At 39.8% G+C, this 19,041-nt stretch overlaps 2 protein-coding genes and 1 long non-coding RNA gene across 5 annotated transcripts in view; 2 read left to right on the top strand and 1 right to left on the bottom strand.

Annotated features, from left to right (window-relative positions):
- Positions 1-341: 341 nt before the first annotated feature.
- LOC139149261 (uncharacterized) overlaps positions 342-19,041 on the bottom strand; it is a 19,871-nt gene continuing 1,171 nt past the window's right edge. The window contains exons 2-3 of the long non-coding RNA XR_011556093.1: positions 1,021-1,080; positions 342-402 (exon numbers count right to left, since the gene is read on the bottom strand). This is a non-coding gene — a long non-coding RNA (uncharacterized lncRNA). The remainder of the gene's footprint in view (positions 403-1,020; positions 1,081-19,041) is intronic.
- LOC139149258 (CUB and sushi domain-containing protein 1-like) lies at positions 6,997-13,923 on the top strand. The gene is made up of 2 exons (XM_070720895.1): positions 6,997-11,039; positions 11,935-13,923. The coding sequence occupies exons 1-2, from the start codon at positions 7,004-7,006 to the stop codon at positions 12,153-12,155; spliced, it is 4,257 nt and encodes a 1,418-aa protein (XP_070576996.1). The 5' UTR covers positions 6,997-7,003; the 3' UTR covers positions 12,156-13,923.
- LOC139149260 (presenilin-1-like) overlaps positions 16,800-19,041 on the top strand; it is a 20,127-nt gene continuing 17,885 nt past the window's right edge. For 2 of the 3 annotated variants that reach the window (XM_070720898.1, XM_070720897.1), the window contains exon 1: positions 16,806-17,367. In XM_070720898.1, the coding sequence (XP_070576999.1) occupies positions 17,155-17,367 (213 nt within the window). In that variant the 5' untranslated portion in view covers positions 16,806-17,154. Of the gene's footprint in view, positions 17,368-19,041 lie in introns of all 3 variants that reach the window. The other variant, XM_070720899.1, reaches the window with a different exon arrangement.

Here is a 19,041-nt window from a genome sequence, read left to right as displayed (position 1 = left end):
AGGAGGTGAACCATCATCAACTCAGAAGGATCCAGGACCACCTAAATACACCACAAAAACTCAATCCCATGTACAAACTGAAGTACCAAAATTCCCGACGTCCCAATACTCCACTATTGAAGCCATTAATGTGTCCAATACCTCGACGGAAGTGTCAATTATGACAAAGATCCAGAAGCTTTTCACTGATACACAGCAGACGACATCACTGCCAGAAATGAACAAAACTAGCAAACAGTCATTTTCTACAATTGCACACACAAGTCCTGCACTAATGTCTCATGTACCCTTTGAGGAGACAACTTTGCCCCATTCATTGTGTAAAGATGAAATGGTACTTACCAAACGATCAGGAACTATATCATCTCCAAATTACCCTTTTCTGTATCCAGATTCTGTGTCCTGTGAATGGAAAATTCAAGGCTGTGAAAATTGTCAAATCAATATAGAGTTTGACCATCTTGATTTGCCTCCTCCAATAATTGGGACTCTATGCAGTCGTCGGCGAGCTTTTATTCACATCAAAGGTTACTGGAATGGTTTTCCTGTTGGTTCGTACTATGTTTGTGGGAGTGAACTTCCTTCTGAATTTATGTTTCATTCAAATGAAGTGTCCATTGTCTTTTCGAGTTTCAGCAACAGTAGATTTACTGGATTCCAGCTATCCTACAGAATTTTAGGAGATGAACCATCATCAACTCAACAATATCTAAAAACCAAAAGGTACACAACGAAAACTCAACTCTACAATCGGACTAATATGCAAAAAGTGCCAACGTACACAAACACTACAGTTGAACCCCAAAATGATCCACATACCTTGTCTAAATATGTAATTATGAACACCACACAGTCTCCGGCCACGGATTCACAACATGAAACACCAAAAGCTGAAACAAGTGAAATTGTCCAACTACCCACTTTCAACATGTCACAGACGTCTATTACAACTCCCTCAACCACAGTCATACAGAAGACAACTTCCCCCCATTCATTGTGTGAAGATGAATATATACTTACAAAACCATCTGGAACAATATCATCTCCAAACTTTCCTTTGCTGTATCCAGATTCTGTGTCCTGTGAATGGAAAATTCAAGGCTGTGAAAATTGTCAAATCAATATAGAGTTTGACCATCTTGATTTGCCTCCTCCAATAATCGGGACTCTATGCAGTCGTCGGCGAGCTTTTATTCACATCAAAAGTTACTGGAAAGGGTTTCCTGTAGGTTCACATTATGTTTGTGGAAACGAACTACCTTCTGAATATTTGCTTCACTCTAACGAAGTCACAATTTACTTTGCAAGTTTCAGCAACACCAGGTTCGGAGGATTCCACCTATCCTACAGGATTTTGGGAGGTGAACCTTCATCAACTGAGCATTATACAGTACCTGTTAAGTACACCACGGAAAATAAAGCTAATGTACATAATGGAACACAAAAGTTATGGACAACCACTGACTCAACAACTGAAGTTGCCAGTAAAAGCCTGAAGGTATCATCTCCCTTTGAGACACTTATAGGTAGTACAGTACCTACTACAGCAGCCGGCTCAAAGTTTGTTAATTATATAATAAAACCAGAGACTTCAAGAAGCTTGACAAAGTCATTGGCAGAAGTTCAAAGTGTCACATCAGTCCGTACAGAACCATTGGGAAGGTCAAAGGAACTTCTTACCACCGAACGATTAAAGAGTTCAAATGATCAACATTTATTGAAATCTGAAGTGTTTACACCATCAAACTTTGAAGAGTTCACTACAATATTGCCAACAACGAGCATACCTCAGACAATTTCTTTATACAGAGATGCAAACCTCAAAATGTCTACAGCTAATGACAATGCCGCTCTGTACAGTACCAGTCCAGAACAAATAACGCTAGCCTTTGAAGAGTTCAATCAAATGTCAACACCGGAAGGAGTGGTAGAAAATGAAACCATTGGTCATACGAAAATCACAACGCAAAACGAAAGTCTTCCACACCATAGTTTGGCACATTCTATAAAAACAGGCTCATCAAGAGGAACTGAGACAGATAACCTTACTAGACGATTCAATAAATCAGAACACGATGTAATTGACATATCTCCTATTCATTCCACTCTTAGCAGTGTAATAACCTCAGCAAATTACACTACAAGACATCGACAAATACCTCACAGAACACAAGAAACTACGGAACAGATGTCAAAATCGTCTGAATTGGTGTTTCAGTCAGGTGAGGGTGCAACGAAGTCTGTACTGAAAACTCTTAGTACGACTAAAAAAACCACTTTGAGTGGCAATTTAGGAAAAGAGTCCGATTTCCCCTCCAAACAGGCTATGTCACCAATAAATGCAAGTCTGCCAATGGCTTTATTGATTACTACAAACGTATTTGTTTCCTCTGATATGCCAGTTTTCCTAACTTCAGTGTCGCCTTTACAAGCCACAACCAATGACGTCGAGAATGTCATTTCTGAGTTAACACAGGTTACTTCAATCTCATCACCATCACAAAGTTTAAGCAGCAAGCAGGACACTACTCAAGAACCGACCATTATCAATACCAGGGACCTTGAAGTTTCAACAACATTACAACCAACACAGACTGTTAAACAGTCCCTAGATATTTCGGATAACTTTTATGACAGAACTCGAGAACCAATGACCACTGATTTTGAGAAAATGGATTCATATCGCAACGCAACTTCCCTTCGCGCTAATGGTACATCAAGGATAGTAGCAGCAAGTACATCAATTATACCATCAAAGAATACAAATGCGGTGGACTTCGCAAATTATCTATCTAGACACACTTCTCAAGAAACCAAAGATATGGTTACAGCAACAGAAACTCAAAAGTCGTGGACACCATCTGAACTAAGTCAACGGGAAACAGAGAAGAAAGAGAAAACTATTGAACCCACCACAAAGAAATATTTTTCAATTTCCACTGCAAATGATACTGATACAGAAAAGTCATTTTCAACGAGTACAGAGTCTGTGCTAATGTATACAACTGATATTTCCTCATTTAAAGAAGGCGACAGGTCAACGCCACAAGCACTGCCTACATATGTAACGGTGTTGCCTTCAACAGAACGCGTGTTGCATGAAAACAATGACACAACTCCCAGCTTGTCATATACAGCGACTGCATCATCCGATACAGGTTATGATATGAGCTCCAGGACAGAATTTTGGTCGACTATTTCGGCGTTCAGGGAGCATGCAGATACACAAGAAAGAACTGTTGAAACAACAACACAAAATTTACCAACATCAACTGAAAAAATGGCAGTGGCCACTCGCAGTAGACTGGACTCAAATAGGACCACAACAAGCAAATACATTTCGTCCTCTGCTGCAAACGTTACTGATACAGTTGAAGTACATTTCCCACAAACACATACAGACTTTGTTGTACCAACTACCATCGACATTCCTTTTATTGAAAACGTGAACGAATCAATGACTTTATTAGGAGAAGAAGTAAGAATGACCAGATTGCCAACAAGTAAACCTTCATCATTGACTAGAGATGTACAAGAAGAACCAATGCAAACCACATCATCACAACCTGAAACATTCGGTTCAACCAATGATGTATCGCAAAGGCAGATGACACTCAGTGTGAAAATGCCTGATTATAGTTCAGACATATCTACATCACATGCTCCAGACTCGTTGTTTCCAACAACCTTGTCATCAGATGCGGGATATGACACTGCAAGCAAAGGGAAAATGTCGTCAACTATTTTTGATGTCCCTTATGTCGAAATTCAGGAAACAGCTGTGTCAATACCCACTGACATAATCAAGTTGACCGAATACCCTGACCTTGATGTAGATGAAACCACAACAATTAAAACATTTCCAGTCTCTACAACAAATGACACTGACCGTGAATATAGGCATTTATTTTCATCCGTAGTAGAATCTGGGACAAAGGTCACGGATGACATCCCTCTCATTGAAACACTTAGCGAGTCATCCCCTGAAAACATATCAACTGCTACGTCAGTGGCTTCTTCCATAGGAGAAGTTTTAGATGACGTCCCAAGCTCATCGCAAACTGCGACAGCCACTCCATCGGCCACTGATATTCCGTCGATTTCAACACTACCTGAAAACAATTATACTGTTAGTCCTTTCGTCAATGAAGTAAAATCTGACCTGTCAACCTACGATGTCCACCCTTCAAATGAAAGTATCAGCACATACGTAGCTCATTCTCAAACAAAAACAGAAATTTTAGGCACAGGACTTGAGACCATTGTAAGCAGATCGGCATCAAAAGCTGATCATATCATTCACGTCGGTGAGGATGCCGTGGCAAAAACTAATGCATCTACATTATACGAACTATTTACAATAAATGAAGTTGATGTGGTAACCGATTACGATAAAGTAGAGCATGGGGAAGCAGATTTGAATGTTACAACAACCAGGAAATATTTTCCGACTGCCTCTGTAAGTACCACTCGAATGGGAGATATGCAGATTTTCCCGACCACTAGAGAACCAGCTCCATTTGCTTCAACTGGCATACCTTTTACTCAGGCGTTAATGGAATCAATAACTGAAATACCATCTTCGTCTACAAAGGAAACAATTTCAAAGGAACTCAACGAGAATGCCACAAGCTCTTCATCAAAAACAACAGCTCCGGTGACTGCAGCGATACCCGGGCTTTCAACACTGGACAAAACCTCGAAATTAGAAATGGTCGGCGGATTAAATAAGACAAAATCAATTATTTCGACGCATTATGTACAAATACCTTTTGAAAGCAGTGCTACATCTTCAAAACATACTCCCGATGTGACTTTTCCCCCTACTATGCAGTCAAAATCAAGATCTGGAACTACCTCTAGAATAAGATTATTGTCAACTGTTTTTGCGTCCAGTAAGCATGAAGACTCGCAAACAACAGCAACAACATCTACACCCGAGAAGTTATTGATTCGAACTACACTGAGTAGATTGACCAGCTACAGTGAATCTGTAACAAATGAAACTGCGATGAATAAATATATTCCAACTTCTGCTGGAAATGTTAGCCAAGGAAAAGATGTAAATTTCACTTCAAACACTGCTGAGTCAGCACCAATGGCTATTCCTGTGACTATAAAACACAATGAGTCAACGACTGAAAAACCACTTACCATGGCAGGGTCTTCAACTTCTGAAAAACTGGAACTTTCTGCAACTGGATATGCAGTCAATGATTCAATGTTTTCACCAATGGGATCAACCCTCTTAACTTCAGAGATTCCACAAACGTCAACATTGGACAAAACAAAGTCATCCAAAACACTGAGTCCATACCGTGTCGAAACCGAGTTGCGATTACCGACATCTACACCTTCAGTTGTACACAATACCGGCATTGCTTCACTGTCTACAACTATGGCAGTCGATGGAGATGTGGTGATGTCTGATGCCCTGACATCATCGAATGGCACCTCTATATCCGATGAAATGAAAGTGACAACAAGTACTTTAGAGTTGTCAGCTATAAATACGCTGAATAAAACTGGAACAATTAAACATGTCGAAGAATCGATCTTATTACCAAAACAGTCTCCTGTGCCAGAAAAAAATGGAACAGGCTTTCTGACAACTGGATCTGGATCAACATTATACAAAACAATGCCATCTGAAACACTGGGTCCATATTACGACACAACTCAAAAAGTGTCAAACTACAGTGTACAAATGCCACGTGAAAGTTCTGTTACATCAACAGCACTATCACCCACCTCGTCTTTTCCGTCAAAGAGTTCATACAGCACAGAATATGAACGCACAACTAGTTTTGAATTATGGCCAACCATTCCTGATGGCTATACTGAGCAAGTACACACTCACAAGACAGAGAATGCATCTTCATCTCAGAATTTAATAACACCACCAGGCACAAGTGCAGCTGCAGGGTACGGCAGTGCAGGAGATGTTAAACTGGACATATATGCAACCGATACAAAGATATACTCTCCAATGTCTGTCACAAGTGATATACCAGGGAAAGATGGACATGTAGTGTTGACCGATGGAGAATCTATGGGAATAGCTACGACTGACGTACCATTTACTGAAAGAGCAAACAGGTCAAGGATTTTTACAATCACCAGAAAGGTGTCGCCTTTGACAGAACATAAATCGAATACCACCATGCAGACTCTGGATGTGCAACCAACTGGTCATGACACTGCTTCTCGTTCTAGTTTACCCATTACAGTACCATACAATCGATCCATCACCCCTCCTTCATACAATGATTCTTCTTTTCCAGCGATAGATCTCAATGTTACAGGTCAGCCGACTCATGGATACAGTGTCGAAACCGAGTTCCAAGAATCAACATTTACACCTTCAGTTGTACACAATGCCAGCGTTGGATCAATGTTTACATCTATGGCAGTCGATGGAGATGTGGCGAAGTCTGATGCCCTGACATCATCGAATGGCATCTCTATATCCGATGAAATAGGAGTGACAACCAGTGCTTTAAAATTATCAACCATAAACGCGCTGAATAAAACTGGAACAATTAAACATGTTGAAGAATCGATCGGATTGCTGAAACAGTCTCCTGTGCCCCAGCAAAATGGAACAGGCTTTCTAACAACTGGATCTGGATCAACATTATACAAAACAATGCCATCTGAAACACTGAGTCCATATTACGACACAACTCAAAAAGTGTCAAACGTTAACTACAGTGTACAAATGCCACGTGAAAGTACTGTCACATCAACGGCACAATCACCCACCTCGTCTTTTCCGTCAAAGAGTTCATACAGCACAGAATATGAACGCACCACTAGTTTTGAATTTTGGCCAACCATTCCTGATGGCTATACCGAGCAAGTACACACTCACAAGACAAAGAATGCATCCACATCTCAGAATTTAATAACACCATCAGGCACGAGTGCAGCTACAGAGTACGGTAAGGCAGGAGATGTTGAACTGGACATATATGCAACCAAAACAATGATATATTCTCCAATGTCTGCCACAAGTGATGTGTCAGGGAAAGATGGACATGTAGCTTTAACCAATGTAGAATCTATAGGAATAGCTACGACTGACGTACCATTTACTGAAACAGCACACGGATCAAGGGTCCCTTCAACCAGCAGAAAGCTGTCTCATTTCACAGCACACGAATTGAATACCACAATACCTTTATCAAGCATTACCCAGCAGACTCTGGATGTGCAACCAACTGTTCATGACACTGCTTCTCGTTCTAGTTTACCCACTAAAGTACCATACAATCAATCCATGATGTCCCTTTCATACAATGATTCTTCTTTTCCATCGATAGATCTGAATGTTACGGATCAGCCGACCTATGGATACCATGTCGAAACCGAGTTGCAAGTATCGACTTCTACACCTTCAGTTGTACACACTGCCAGAGTTGGATCAGTGTTTACATTTACGGCAGCCGATGGAGATATGGCGAAGTCTGATGCCCTGACGCCATCGAATGGCATCTCTATATCCGATGAAATAGAAGTGACAACCGGTACTTTAGAATTATCAACTGTAAGCGCGCTGAATAAAACTGGAGCAATGAAACATGTTGAGGAATCGACCGGGTTGCCAAAACAGTCTCCTGTACCCCCACAAAATGAATCAGCCTTTCTAACAACTGGATTTGGATCAACATTATACAAAACAGTTCCATCTGAAACACTGAGTCCATATCATGGTCTGGCGACAAACACCATGGAGACGGCCAGACCGACTAAAAAAGGCATCTACAATGAAACTACAGTTAATGGCAAAAGAAGAAGCAAGCTAGCAGACGTGGTAACTACAAGTAAACCTGTCAACTTAACTCCATCAACTCTGGTGGTCCATAAAACCACTGACATGGAGACTGCAGGCGACGAACTGACTAGTAAAGCTATGGCAACGACACCAAGTGTAGATGTGACGAAACCAATTTGCTTATTTATAATAGACACCGCTGCTGGTTTCATAGAATCGCCGGGCTTTCCAAGGGGTTACCAAGCAGACAGTTTCTGTGTGTGGGATGTAACAGTTGCACCAGACAAAGTAATAGCCTTCAAATTTCTGCACTTTGATCTTGCTCCCAAACCGATTAATACTAACTGCAGCGCATCGTACGACAACATTCAAGTGGTTCTAAATGTTGCCACTGAATTTGAACAGAGGGTTTTGTACTGTGGTGATGTGATTCCTCCACAGTTAACTGGTCTCACCAATAGATTGAAGCTAGTGTTCCAGGGTAGACACGGTGTTGGAGCAGGATTTCAGGCCGCTTATAAAGCAATATATCCTCGACAAAGAATGCTGCCAATTGACTTTTCAAATGTTCTGGCATCAGCGAAGTCAGAAGACGCTTATGTAGCAAGTGCATCCACTTCACAAACTTTAGAGACTACGGAGTTTCCAACCGATAAAGCCTGCAATTTTGCCATAACAGAATCCCGAGGAATAATAGAGTCGCTGAACTTTCCAAATGCAATGCCTCCCAATATGGTTTGTGTGTGGAATATCAGCGTAGCAGTTGGGAAAGTTATCAGTTTACAGTTCTTGTATTTCCATATCGATTCCTACAACATAAATGGTGAATGTGATGAAATGTATGATAATGTAGAGGTTATCCTGCATGGCCATGATGGTAAAACAAAGAACTCCCTTAGACTGTGCGGCACTAAGATTCCACGTACCATCAAAACTGAAGGAAATAGGGTAGACGTGATACTCACCAGTAAATATGGAATTGGTACTGCTTTTGAGGCATTCTACCAAGAAATAGATAAGGAAGCACCGCCGGTCCAGAAAAGTCTGCCAGGACAAGCAGATCTTGCTACGAGTAAGGCCGTTTCAGACCAACAGATAACAACACCAAGAACACCATCACCTGACCGTTGCTCCTTTACTTTGACAACGCCGACAGGATTGATTGAGTCACCGAAATTTCCCAGACCATATCCACAATTTACCACTTGCCACTGGACAATCGAAGTTCCCGAGATACGGTCTATATTTTTCAAGTTCTTGGTTCTGGACATCGATAACGGAACTGACAGTGACAGCTGTGATGATCTCTACGATCATTTGAAAATTTCAACGCGAGATCAAAGTGTTATTTTATGCGGTAGAGATATGCCTGATGACATGGAGATGACATCAAACAAGGTGGACTTAGAATTTGTCTCGAAATCTGGGTTTGGGGCTGGCTTTCAACTCGTGTACTATGCTCTCTCAACAGTTGTAAGCTTACCTGCTGCACGAGAGGACACGACATCGCGTGCAAACATAACCCATGAATATGCCACAAGTAAACGGACAGAAAGCTCTACTCCGACAAAGGAAAGCTGTGGAGGATTCATCACCAGTGACCATGGCATAGTCACCTCTCCTAATTTCCCCGATCATTACCCTGAGATGATGCGCTGCTACTGGACTATACTTGCGCCTGAAGGTAGAATTATTGTCTTTACCTTGTTGTCAGTCGATATCGATAGCATTCCCATTAATGGTAAGTGTGCCGACGTATATGATCATCTGAAAATAGCTACTGGAGAAGAAAACACTCATATTCTATGTGGAAGCGGAATTCCTCAACCACTGTATTCCAGGACAAACACAATGACATTGGAATTCGTCACCAAGTATGGGCTCGGTACCGGTTTTCTTGGAATTTTCACCACTTTGACATTAGATGAAACGCTCTTTGAAGTTCGGAAGCCATCAACGATTAGACCTCAAACGATGACAAAACCTTTAGAACTAGACTTTGGGACCAAAGCAAGAACATTGCCTGTGCCTACCTTGCCGACTCCAACAACGTTGACCTCTCAAAAAACCGATTGTTTGAGTTACTTGAAGGGACCAATTGGTATTATAGAGTCTCCAAATTTCCCGAATTACTATCCCCAAGACAGTCAGTGCACATGGAACATTGAAGTGGATCCTGAAAATAAAATTAAGTTGACATTTCTTCACTTGGATATTGATTATCACATACTCAACGGAGCGTGCGACAAAAATTACGACCATATTGAAATTAAAGTAAACGGAACTGGGGGCCTGCTGATCTGCGGCGGTGATTTCCAAACCCAGGTAACTTCAGACAGTAATGAACTTCGAATGACATTTGTCAGCAGACACGGTATCGGAACAGGGTTTCAAGCAAGGTATAGTGAAATAACAGCAGGGGGCACTCCGTCTGAACGGTTACTGCAGACAAGCGGTCTCAGGACACAGAGAAAGGAGCATCATCACTTAACGACAACTCCGCAAGAGATCGTTGCGCATTCAACTGAGAAAGCAAAGCTGCCTTGCGTTTTCAACATCACAAAAACCAGCGGAATAATCCAATCCAGGAATTTCCCCGACCCTTACCCCCAGAACGAGCACTGTATATGGAATATAAAGGTTCCGGCTGATAAATCAATATGGTTGGAAATCAGAGTAATGGACATTGACAACCTACCAATGCATGGGAAATGCAATAAATTCTACGACCACCTTGCAATAATTTCTGATGGTATACCAACTAAACGCTTGTGTGGTAATCGTACACCACCACCCATTCACACGCTGTCAAATCGATTAAAATTGGTATTTGTGACAAAATACGGATATGGATACGGCTTTGAGGCTGCCTACAGTACCGTTGACAAAATACCGTACTTGGAAGAAATGGATGGACCGGTAAAATCGGACAGGGGAGATGGGAAACGAAACATGAGCAGAATATTTTTTGGGGAGGAGATAGACACAACAGGTGCAACTGAGCCTCCGAAGGAAAATCTTGACGGAAAATCCGACAAAAGCAATTTTACAAGGTCGATCTTCGAGAATGAAGATGAGAGTTTTGGAGAGATTGACGATGTGGGTTCAACGATGGACGGATCTGGTGAAAGTGACGATGCAACTGTAGCGTCAACTAACATACTTGATCAGTCACCTGCTGAGCCAAGATTCACAGCAACAGCGCCACCAACAGAAGGAACTAATATTATGGTGACCATCAGGGAGGGAGAGGTTGAACTAGGTAATCGAACTACAGTTCGTTTTTAAAAACTCCACTAGCTTTTGATATATTCTCCAAAGTGTTTGTTCTGTTTTAAAACACAATTTATCAGTTTCTCTGTCTACTGCTATACTTTTTTTCAAATGCCTACTGTTGTATTCAATGCTGATAACCGTATTTTAGTGTATTCCAGACTAGATCGCATCGTGAACATTAACATCACATAATGCTTGATGATGCATTGCGTTCTCAGAGATATTCGTACTTTGGGGAGAAGCAGAAAACATACTTGCTGTCAAGAGCAAATGTGACTCGATATCATCAAAATTTACAGTTATTGTTCCATAGTTCGCAGATATCAGTATCAATGTGAATTTTAAGAATCGATATTGTGTTCAATCGGTATTCTTAGCGCATGGCATTGACAAACAACGTGTAAACGCGCGAAAATCTGCACAACCTACATGCCACCGCGGTCGGTCACACCATGGAGACCGTGTATATGTGTGTATGGAATCACTGTACAGACTGACTTTGCTTTGAAATGTTTGTTTTCCAAAACACTTTCGATTGTTTAAACTCCCAAAAACCAACATTTAGTGGATGGAGAGTTCGACTTGATTAATTTTGTTCATCCATGGCAATTTTAGGACCTCTCTCATCCCAGTCAAAAATGTGTAGTTATTCCACAATCCGAAGAGGGTGCGGTTATTTTGATGTAAAATACGTTATTGCTATCATGGACTTTACTGGTACAAAAGGAAATGTTTCACGCTTTTTTTCTTTCAATGAAATGCTGCTTTCTAGTCCTATTAATCAACCTGTGTATTATCAACATGTAATTGTGCATAATCAAAGGCCATTACTGTGGAACAGATTTTCACAGATCAAAATATTCTCCTTTTTTCTTTTGTAGGTTCCCCTAAAAGACTGAGTGAAAAACAGCGGAACATTCTTATTGCCTCTGTGGTCGGAGCCATCGCTTGTGCCGCCTTTGTATTCGTTCTCATTGGTTTGACTGTATTCAAGTGCAAGGGACGGCGAAACATCGGTTCTAACTCTACTTCAATCGACTCTGAGAATCCTAGTATATCCAACTGGGTTCATGAATGGCCTCTGCAGAGACCAAGCGTTTAGCATCCGTGTTTCTTAACGTAAATAATTTAGGCTGTTGTGAATGATAGCCGGGTATATTTTTCTCTTTGTTTATCTTGAGAGATTATTTTTAACTCCATAAAATGATTTTATTTCTTCATTTTAAGGTTTATCACGGTTTGACTGTACCGCTGAAGTTATTTGTCTTGACATTGTATTTCGTTATAAAAGTTCATTTCTGCCATAAATATCTTGCATCATAAACATTAAACGTCCAGATGTTCTTTGAACTGGAGATAATTTGAGTAGGATGGAAGACATCATGACTCACCCTACGTTTGTTGTTCAATCGATGTATGGTAACGACATAGAAGTTCAAGAACCTATATTTTATTTATCCTGTTTGCTTTGAACAGTTCGAATTTCTTATTTAAAATTTCATGATTCTCTAAGGTGCACGGCAGGACAAAAAACGAGAATGTTGTCACTTTTCCAAGGCGTCCATTTTTAACAAGAGAATTTCAAATATTTAATGGAAGATTGGTCGATACTGTAAAAAAATTCAGATGATCAGTTAATTGTCTGCAGTCGAAAATTTCGCGGTGATGGATGATAAGTGAAAAGGCTTTTGGATACGATTTTTTTTGTGATTACAATAATTATATTTTCAGGGAAAAAGCTTATCCCTTAATCACTCAGATCAAAACGCCAAGACAATCAGTGAAACATTGCTCGTATATATTTATGCAAACCAAGCAGTGGAGGAAAACGCTTGTTAATTCACAAATTAAACAACGTTTAAAGGGAGGCAGTAGTCTGAACTGCGCGTGTGCGACTTTCTTGTTTACAAAAATGTATTTCATGCATGATGTCTACATGCATCAAGTCAACATAGCCACAACATTTAAATTTTACGATAGTCGTTGTTAACAAACATGTTTTAACTTTTATCAATCACCAACGTACTCTAGATACAGTGTTTACATCGGTTGTAGGGGTCTTTGACAACTTTTTAGCAGAGTTCCAACGACTGCCTCCCTTTAATGAAATGCTCTTTTAACGTTGCAAGCTTTGTCCGGTATATGTCACATGACATGCGTCTAATTTGTCAAAAATACTTCACATTTACATTCTTCTCAACTCAAAATTTACTTACTAACATTGCCATCTGAAAAGTTCCCATTGTTGTTGATAACGCACGGTGTAGATTTTAATGTCGCACACTTTGTTACGCGTTATTGCAAATTTATATTATGGCCATGTGTATCCAGCATTTCAGTATCACTGTATGCAGTATTTCTCGAGAAACACGAAATGTGCCCTAATGTCACAGAACTGGATACAACGAAGATGGTTCTGAATGTCCTTGAACAAAATCATGACGGCCGACCAGCCTTCATACAGTGTTTAACGAGCTGTGCACTATTTTCTGTTCTTTGATTTGATTTTAATGTTTTTATTTGTAGAGTCGAATAAACCAAAATGCGTTGGTTTTCTTTATATTAAATGTAAGAAGCAAGTTTATGTCATGACAATGAGCCAGATGTAGTTGAAAGAATTCAACTAAATTGTAGCCATATTACCCGAACTTAATCATCAAAAATACAAGAATAACATTTTAAAATCTGAGATTTGTTGGAAAAACCAGAGGTTGCCATTAAGTGTGGTTTTGTCAATATATCATCTCATGGGATTTAACACAGATCGCGATGATATTGTCATTCTTCAAGTCATGGAATGAAATGTTACATAACGTATATGACGTGCGAATGTAGAAGTGCTATTACTTCCAAAGTCTGTTCACATCGGAGACTGCAAATATACGCAATGTAAATCAAACGTTATGTACCATTGTAACGTTAATAAAAAAAAGTGTCGTTATCACACAGAAATTACGTTGTGTCACGTGATTAGTTTGCTACGCTGTCGCAAAAGAAGCCAGCAATTTCTGTTACGTATTCGAGTCACAGTCCCACTTTCATGATATAAACGGGGCATGTCAGTCGAAAGCAATTCTCTGAAGTCAGGAATAATGCTACCTCTCACCCGCGGGGAGGGAGCATTCACCATTAATTTGGGTACCTTTGCGTAACCAGGACAGCACAAACTCCTAAAATTTCCGTAAAATTGGGTGTTAAAGTCATTTTTTCAACATTTCCCGGGTCAAAATCTACATGAGGCGAAAAAGTGGGGGTTTTCAAAATCACGGTACATGTGTATATACCCTTCCTATGGTAGTGCAAGCAACAAGCATCAACGACCCCTTTTCCAAATTACTTTGGTTGGATGTGAATGTTGTACCATTGTCGGGCAAAATACATGTGTATGTCACACCGCCAAGAATTGAACTTTAGGCTGCGTTCACAAATAACGGGTGGGGGACGGATAACGTGTGGGGGACGGAGGAATTACGACTGAAATATTTTTTTCAGACCACCCGCTATACCTTCAAAAATGTTGAAGGCCCCCCCCCCGTCTATATGATCACAAATTTTAAAGTCCCCCCAAAAATTATAATATAGCCGCATATTTATCAGGGGTGCACGCAAAGAAGAAAAAAAACATGAAATGGGCAGTTCTGCTCGCAGATGTTCAACACTACCTCGAGTGTAGCGCAGCCAACGGTAGAAAGGGGGCAGGGACCCAGACTACACTACCTCTTATTAGCAGTTTGTAGGGCCATATAGCAAGTTCTTAAATTGATTCATTTTTAAACACATCAGTTGAAGTTTTTGATTTATCAGTCAAAGCCGGCTTGAGTTAATCCAACTCTGGCCAGGTGAATGGCACCTGCTGAAGAGCACACAAAATGACGATCATGAGAGAGTAATGCAAATTGTGAATTCCTGGCTACATTGGATGCTACAAAGTCTTACAAAATTGACAATACTGGAAGTTTTGGTAATTATAGTAAATATGGTAAAATTAAAATAAATCCATTTAGTCACACATTTTTCATTTAAATTAGAGTCTTTACTGTACAAAGTTGTGCTTTTGCGTTATGTTACGACGAAAATATGTGAAAATTTAGAAAATCAAGCATGGTGACCCCCGTCTTTTTTCTCATATGCCAGAATTCAAAACTCCCCGATAACATTTTCAAGTCTCCTGGTCTTCCATGTGTGTAGCTTTCTGGTTTGATCTTGTGTACAAGTATGTTTCACTGTCATGAACGTCGCATGACCCGAGCTCTTCTTCACCTACTTCATAGTCAGAGCTATCTCTGTCACTTCCGGTATGCAGCGACAGTGACACTGCTTGGAGGCAGCAGCAGGGCAGTAGCTCTATAACTTTAATAATTTTGACAACCATTTTGTTCAGTTTATACAACTGCGTTCTTGTTCTACTCCCTACAGCGTGTTGAACTGTCCAGTATTCAGCTTGCCAACACAGCCTGTGAATATGTACCCCGCATTTGTGTAATTGACAAATGATTTTCAGTCTGGACTCTAATTCAATTATCGCCAAATATTTATATAAGCAGGCTTGTGTCACAAAACCGAACATTGTGTGTTTCAGCATGCTGTAGGACAGCAAGAAACTGTATTTGATGTATTGCATAGAAATGTTGAAAAAAATTATCAACATTTGCAGATTCTGTCCCGATAGGCCTACTAGGCCTTCTTGTTTGTTTTTTAACGAAAATTCATACATTTTAGGTTTTTTCGAGACAAAAGTAATGAAATGCGACAAAATGGTTGTAGGTCTTGTTTAATTATTACTAACATTACAACAATTGGATGACATTAAAATGTTATTAAATTTTCATTGAATTACCCATCAAACCTTGGAATCGTAAAAAAGGGAACCAAAAAGTTTTCAGGTGCCCCTATAGGCAGAGCAAAACTTTCATGTCCCCCTCTACTACCCCCACATTGTTCGAATTCCCCCTAATTCCTCCAGCCCCCTCACTGTTTCTTGTGAACGCAGCCTTATGACTTTCGAACTCCAGATTATTTGTCAACGCCGTTCCGTATGTATGGAATTGCAAAGAATAAGGCTTGGCATTGATTGACCCTTTATCGAAACGTTTATGTCATTCTCTGGCGAAAATGCACGTCTCATAGGCTGCTAGTATTATGTGTAAACCTTGTAAATGTAGAACAAAATTTAGTAATACATAATATTAGGTATACATATATTCATGTGAGGTCTGACACTTCCAGAATCCGACTATGGCAGACAAGCTAATAATAACCAGCACGTTGATATTTTAGGCATGTAATAAGACTTAGATCCTATACATCGTACGTCCGCACATCACACATTTTTGAGTCCTACTTTCGCAGAGGTAGCCTACTTTTAGATTCGTTAGATGATTATATATTATACATGTTCCGTTTATTTATTTTTTTAAAATTATTGCTAAGCAACATTGTAATTGTAATTTATTAAACTTTTTGCAACCAGATTCCATACAAATACAGACAGGTTGAATTCTTACAATTAAAATTTACACAAATTAAAAGGTGCATGTAAAAATTGCTCTGTTAAAAGTCATAAAAGTGTTTGACCTTCACCTGGGATATTGTCCATGTGCAACACATTACTTGCCGATAAATTTGGAATTTTCTCTAAAATTCTCAAGCGATAAGCGTCGTTCCATCGAATGACAAGTATTTTTGCAACTTCTGGTTAAACGGAAGGGAATCCCGTCAATGACACGTGATCAGGATTGCCCATTGGTCTGACGTCATCTTCGTCGGTGTGTCAGCTCCGCCATGTTGACTGTTGACTCCCCATAGCGCATATCCACGCTGCCCTTGGTCATTTTCTATTCGGAATCTTCGCTTCCCGAGAGAACAGTAAGTACGCTACATCAGAACACAAACTACCGTAGGTCAAGTTGGTCGAAATATTTGCCATAGTGAAGATTACAGTTCACTGCGGTGTTCATATTCTGAGCAGTCTATTGTTTTCAATGCCGTTGTAATTATGCTTCGGAGCCAAGCCGGAAACTAGCGTCAGCAAAACTGATTCATATCCGAACTATTTTAAAAGTTAGAGTGTGTAGCACTTTTGTGCTATACATCCTGACTGTATGAGTATTTCTAGCGACGAGGAAATCGACGTAACGGAACGCACTCGCCTCATGGCAGCGGCCACCACACATCAACCGACTCTTCCAAGTGTACGATACAGTGGAAATGCAAATGTCAACCGCGACGGACGGAATGAAGTCACCGACGATTGTGACCTTGCAAATGCGAGGCCAGAGGTTGAAGTAAGAAGTGCAAACCGTGAATCAGGAACAGTAAGTCATTTTGTTTCATTTCTAGTAGCACATACTAAAGCCATGTACAAAATTGTTCGAATGTTGGCAGTAGGGTGTGTTCTGAGACGGGTAACTTCCCGAATAAAGTGAAACGAATGAGTCATATTTGTACTTCCTGTTTCAAGAAACTGACCGGTATGATTCTGTCTGTGAATTGTATTCACTTTTGAAGTCGTAGAGAGCACGGGACTTCTTCTTGTGTCGCCTGGCTCAATTGGAGATGAAAAAGAAAATGAGAAACTGAAATATTTTACTTATACAATATACTAATACTGGTCAAAAGCTTATGCTTGCCCCTCAACTGGCAGAGGACACCGTGCTGAAACAAGGAGCTTTTCAATAATAAGAAAATCAGCATTATTAAATGTTTAAATAAATATAGATGATTAAAAAATTTTTTTAGAACTGGATTTTCTGAACATTTGGCTCTCATTTCATCTTACAAGTGTTACCGCTTTTGGTCATCCGATTCAATCTCTTCCTCTGTCATAGCCATGAAATTGTGCTACGTATCCCGCTTCTCAACAATGTTTATTCTCAGATGATATTTTTAGTTTGACATTGGTCACTCACTTTTCAAAATCTTCTTTCTCCTTTTTCGATGTGCAAACTACATAGAGAACCAGTTTTAAATGCCAGAAACACCTACAGTGTATGTTATCAATACTCCCTCTGCAGGCAGGTATATATTTGATATTGATGCATATAGTGCTTGTGTAGCAGCCAGTGCTATATGTCATGTATTGTACTGAAATCTTTCAACAGTGCATGTCTGTTTATGGCTGCTTTGTTACTTAACTTTACCATATTGTACAATTTAGTAACCTTTTTTGGCAATTTTTGACCCCATGACCTTAGGAGAGGTCACATAGTAGATATTTAGTAGCCGTTTATCATGTCTTCATTGTTCCTTAGGTTCTCTTCGTTTTGCACACATGTTAAATTGTCTATGCATAATACTGTAATCATTTAATACAAAAATGAGAAGACATCAAACTGACCTTGGCTGTGCTACATATGGAGCCTGGGCATTGAGAAATGATGTGCCAATGTCAGAAATCAGGCTATTTCAGACCTGTTTTGAACTGCCTGACACACTTGATTTGCATATCATTGGTTGATTTGGATTCAAATTTGGCATATCTCACTCACAAACGAGTGTAAAGTGATCATAAGTATAGAGTAGGTATGCTACGTAATAGCTAATGAACAAGCGAGACGAGCAAAATTTGAACCATTTACGATTATGAATTTGGCACAAATTCTGAACATCATTCAGGATTCCAGCGCAGTTAGGTATTTATGTAAATAGACTATGATGACATAAAATACTATGTTGTTTATCAGAAATTTTCCTTAACATATAAAAAATATAATAACATAAAAAATTATACGACCATTTTTATCATACCTGACTGAGACCCTGTGAGTCAAATGATTAGATTTTCAGTGTTAGTTTAGAATAGCTGCAAATAGCTTGAATCAGAAAAGGTATTATATAACAGTTTGTGTAGTTAGTAAGTGAAGAAATTTTGATTTGGAAGGTGTCCTTGATATATGTTGTGATGTTAAAGGTTGTGTGAGGGCGCTGTTTTATGAGCTGTCTCAATTTATGGTTGACATGACAGGGCATCATGCTCACAGATCATTCCT

Source organism: Ptychodera flava, chromosome 14, assembly GCF_041260155.1.
Source record: "Ptychodera flava strain L36383 chromosome 14, AS_Pfla_20210202, whole genome shotgun sequence".
Taxonomy (NCBI): domain Eukaryota; kingdom Metazoa; phylum Hemichordata; class Enteropneusta; family Ptychoderidae; genus Ptychodera; species Ptychodera flava.
This window is presented reverse-complemented; position numbering and strand designations above follow the sequence as displayed.

Bases quoted from the DNA above. Each gene is read 5' to 3' on its own strand.
- LOC139149258 (XM_070720895.1), top strand. From the start codon at position 7,004: ATGTCTGCCACAAGTGATGTGTCAGGGAAAGATGGACATGTAGCTTTA. The intron at 11,040-11,934 runs GTAATCGAACTA...TTTCTTTTGTAG, and splicing joins GGAGGGAGAGGTTGAACTAG to GTTCCCCTAAAAGACTGAGT.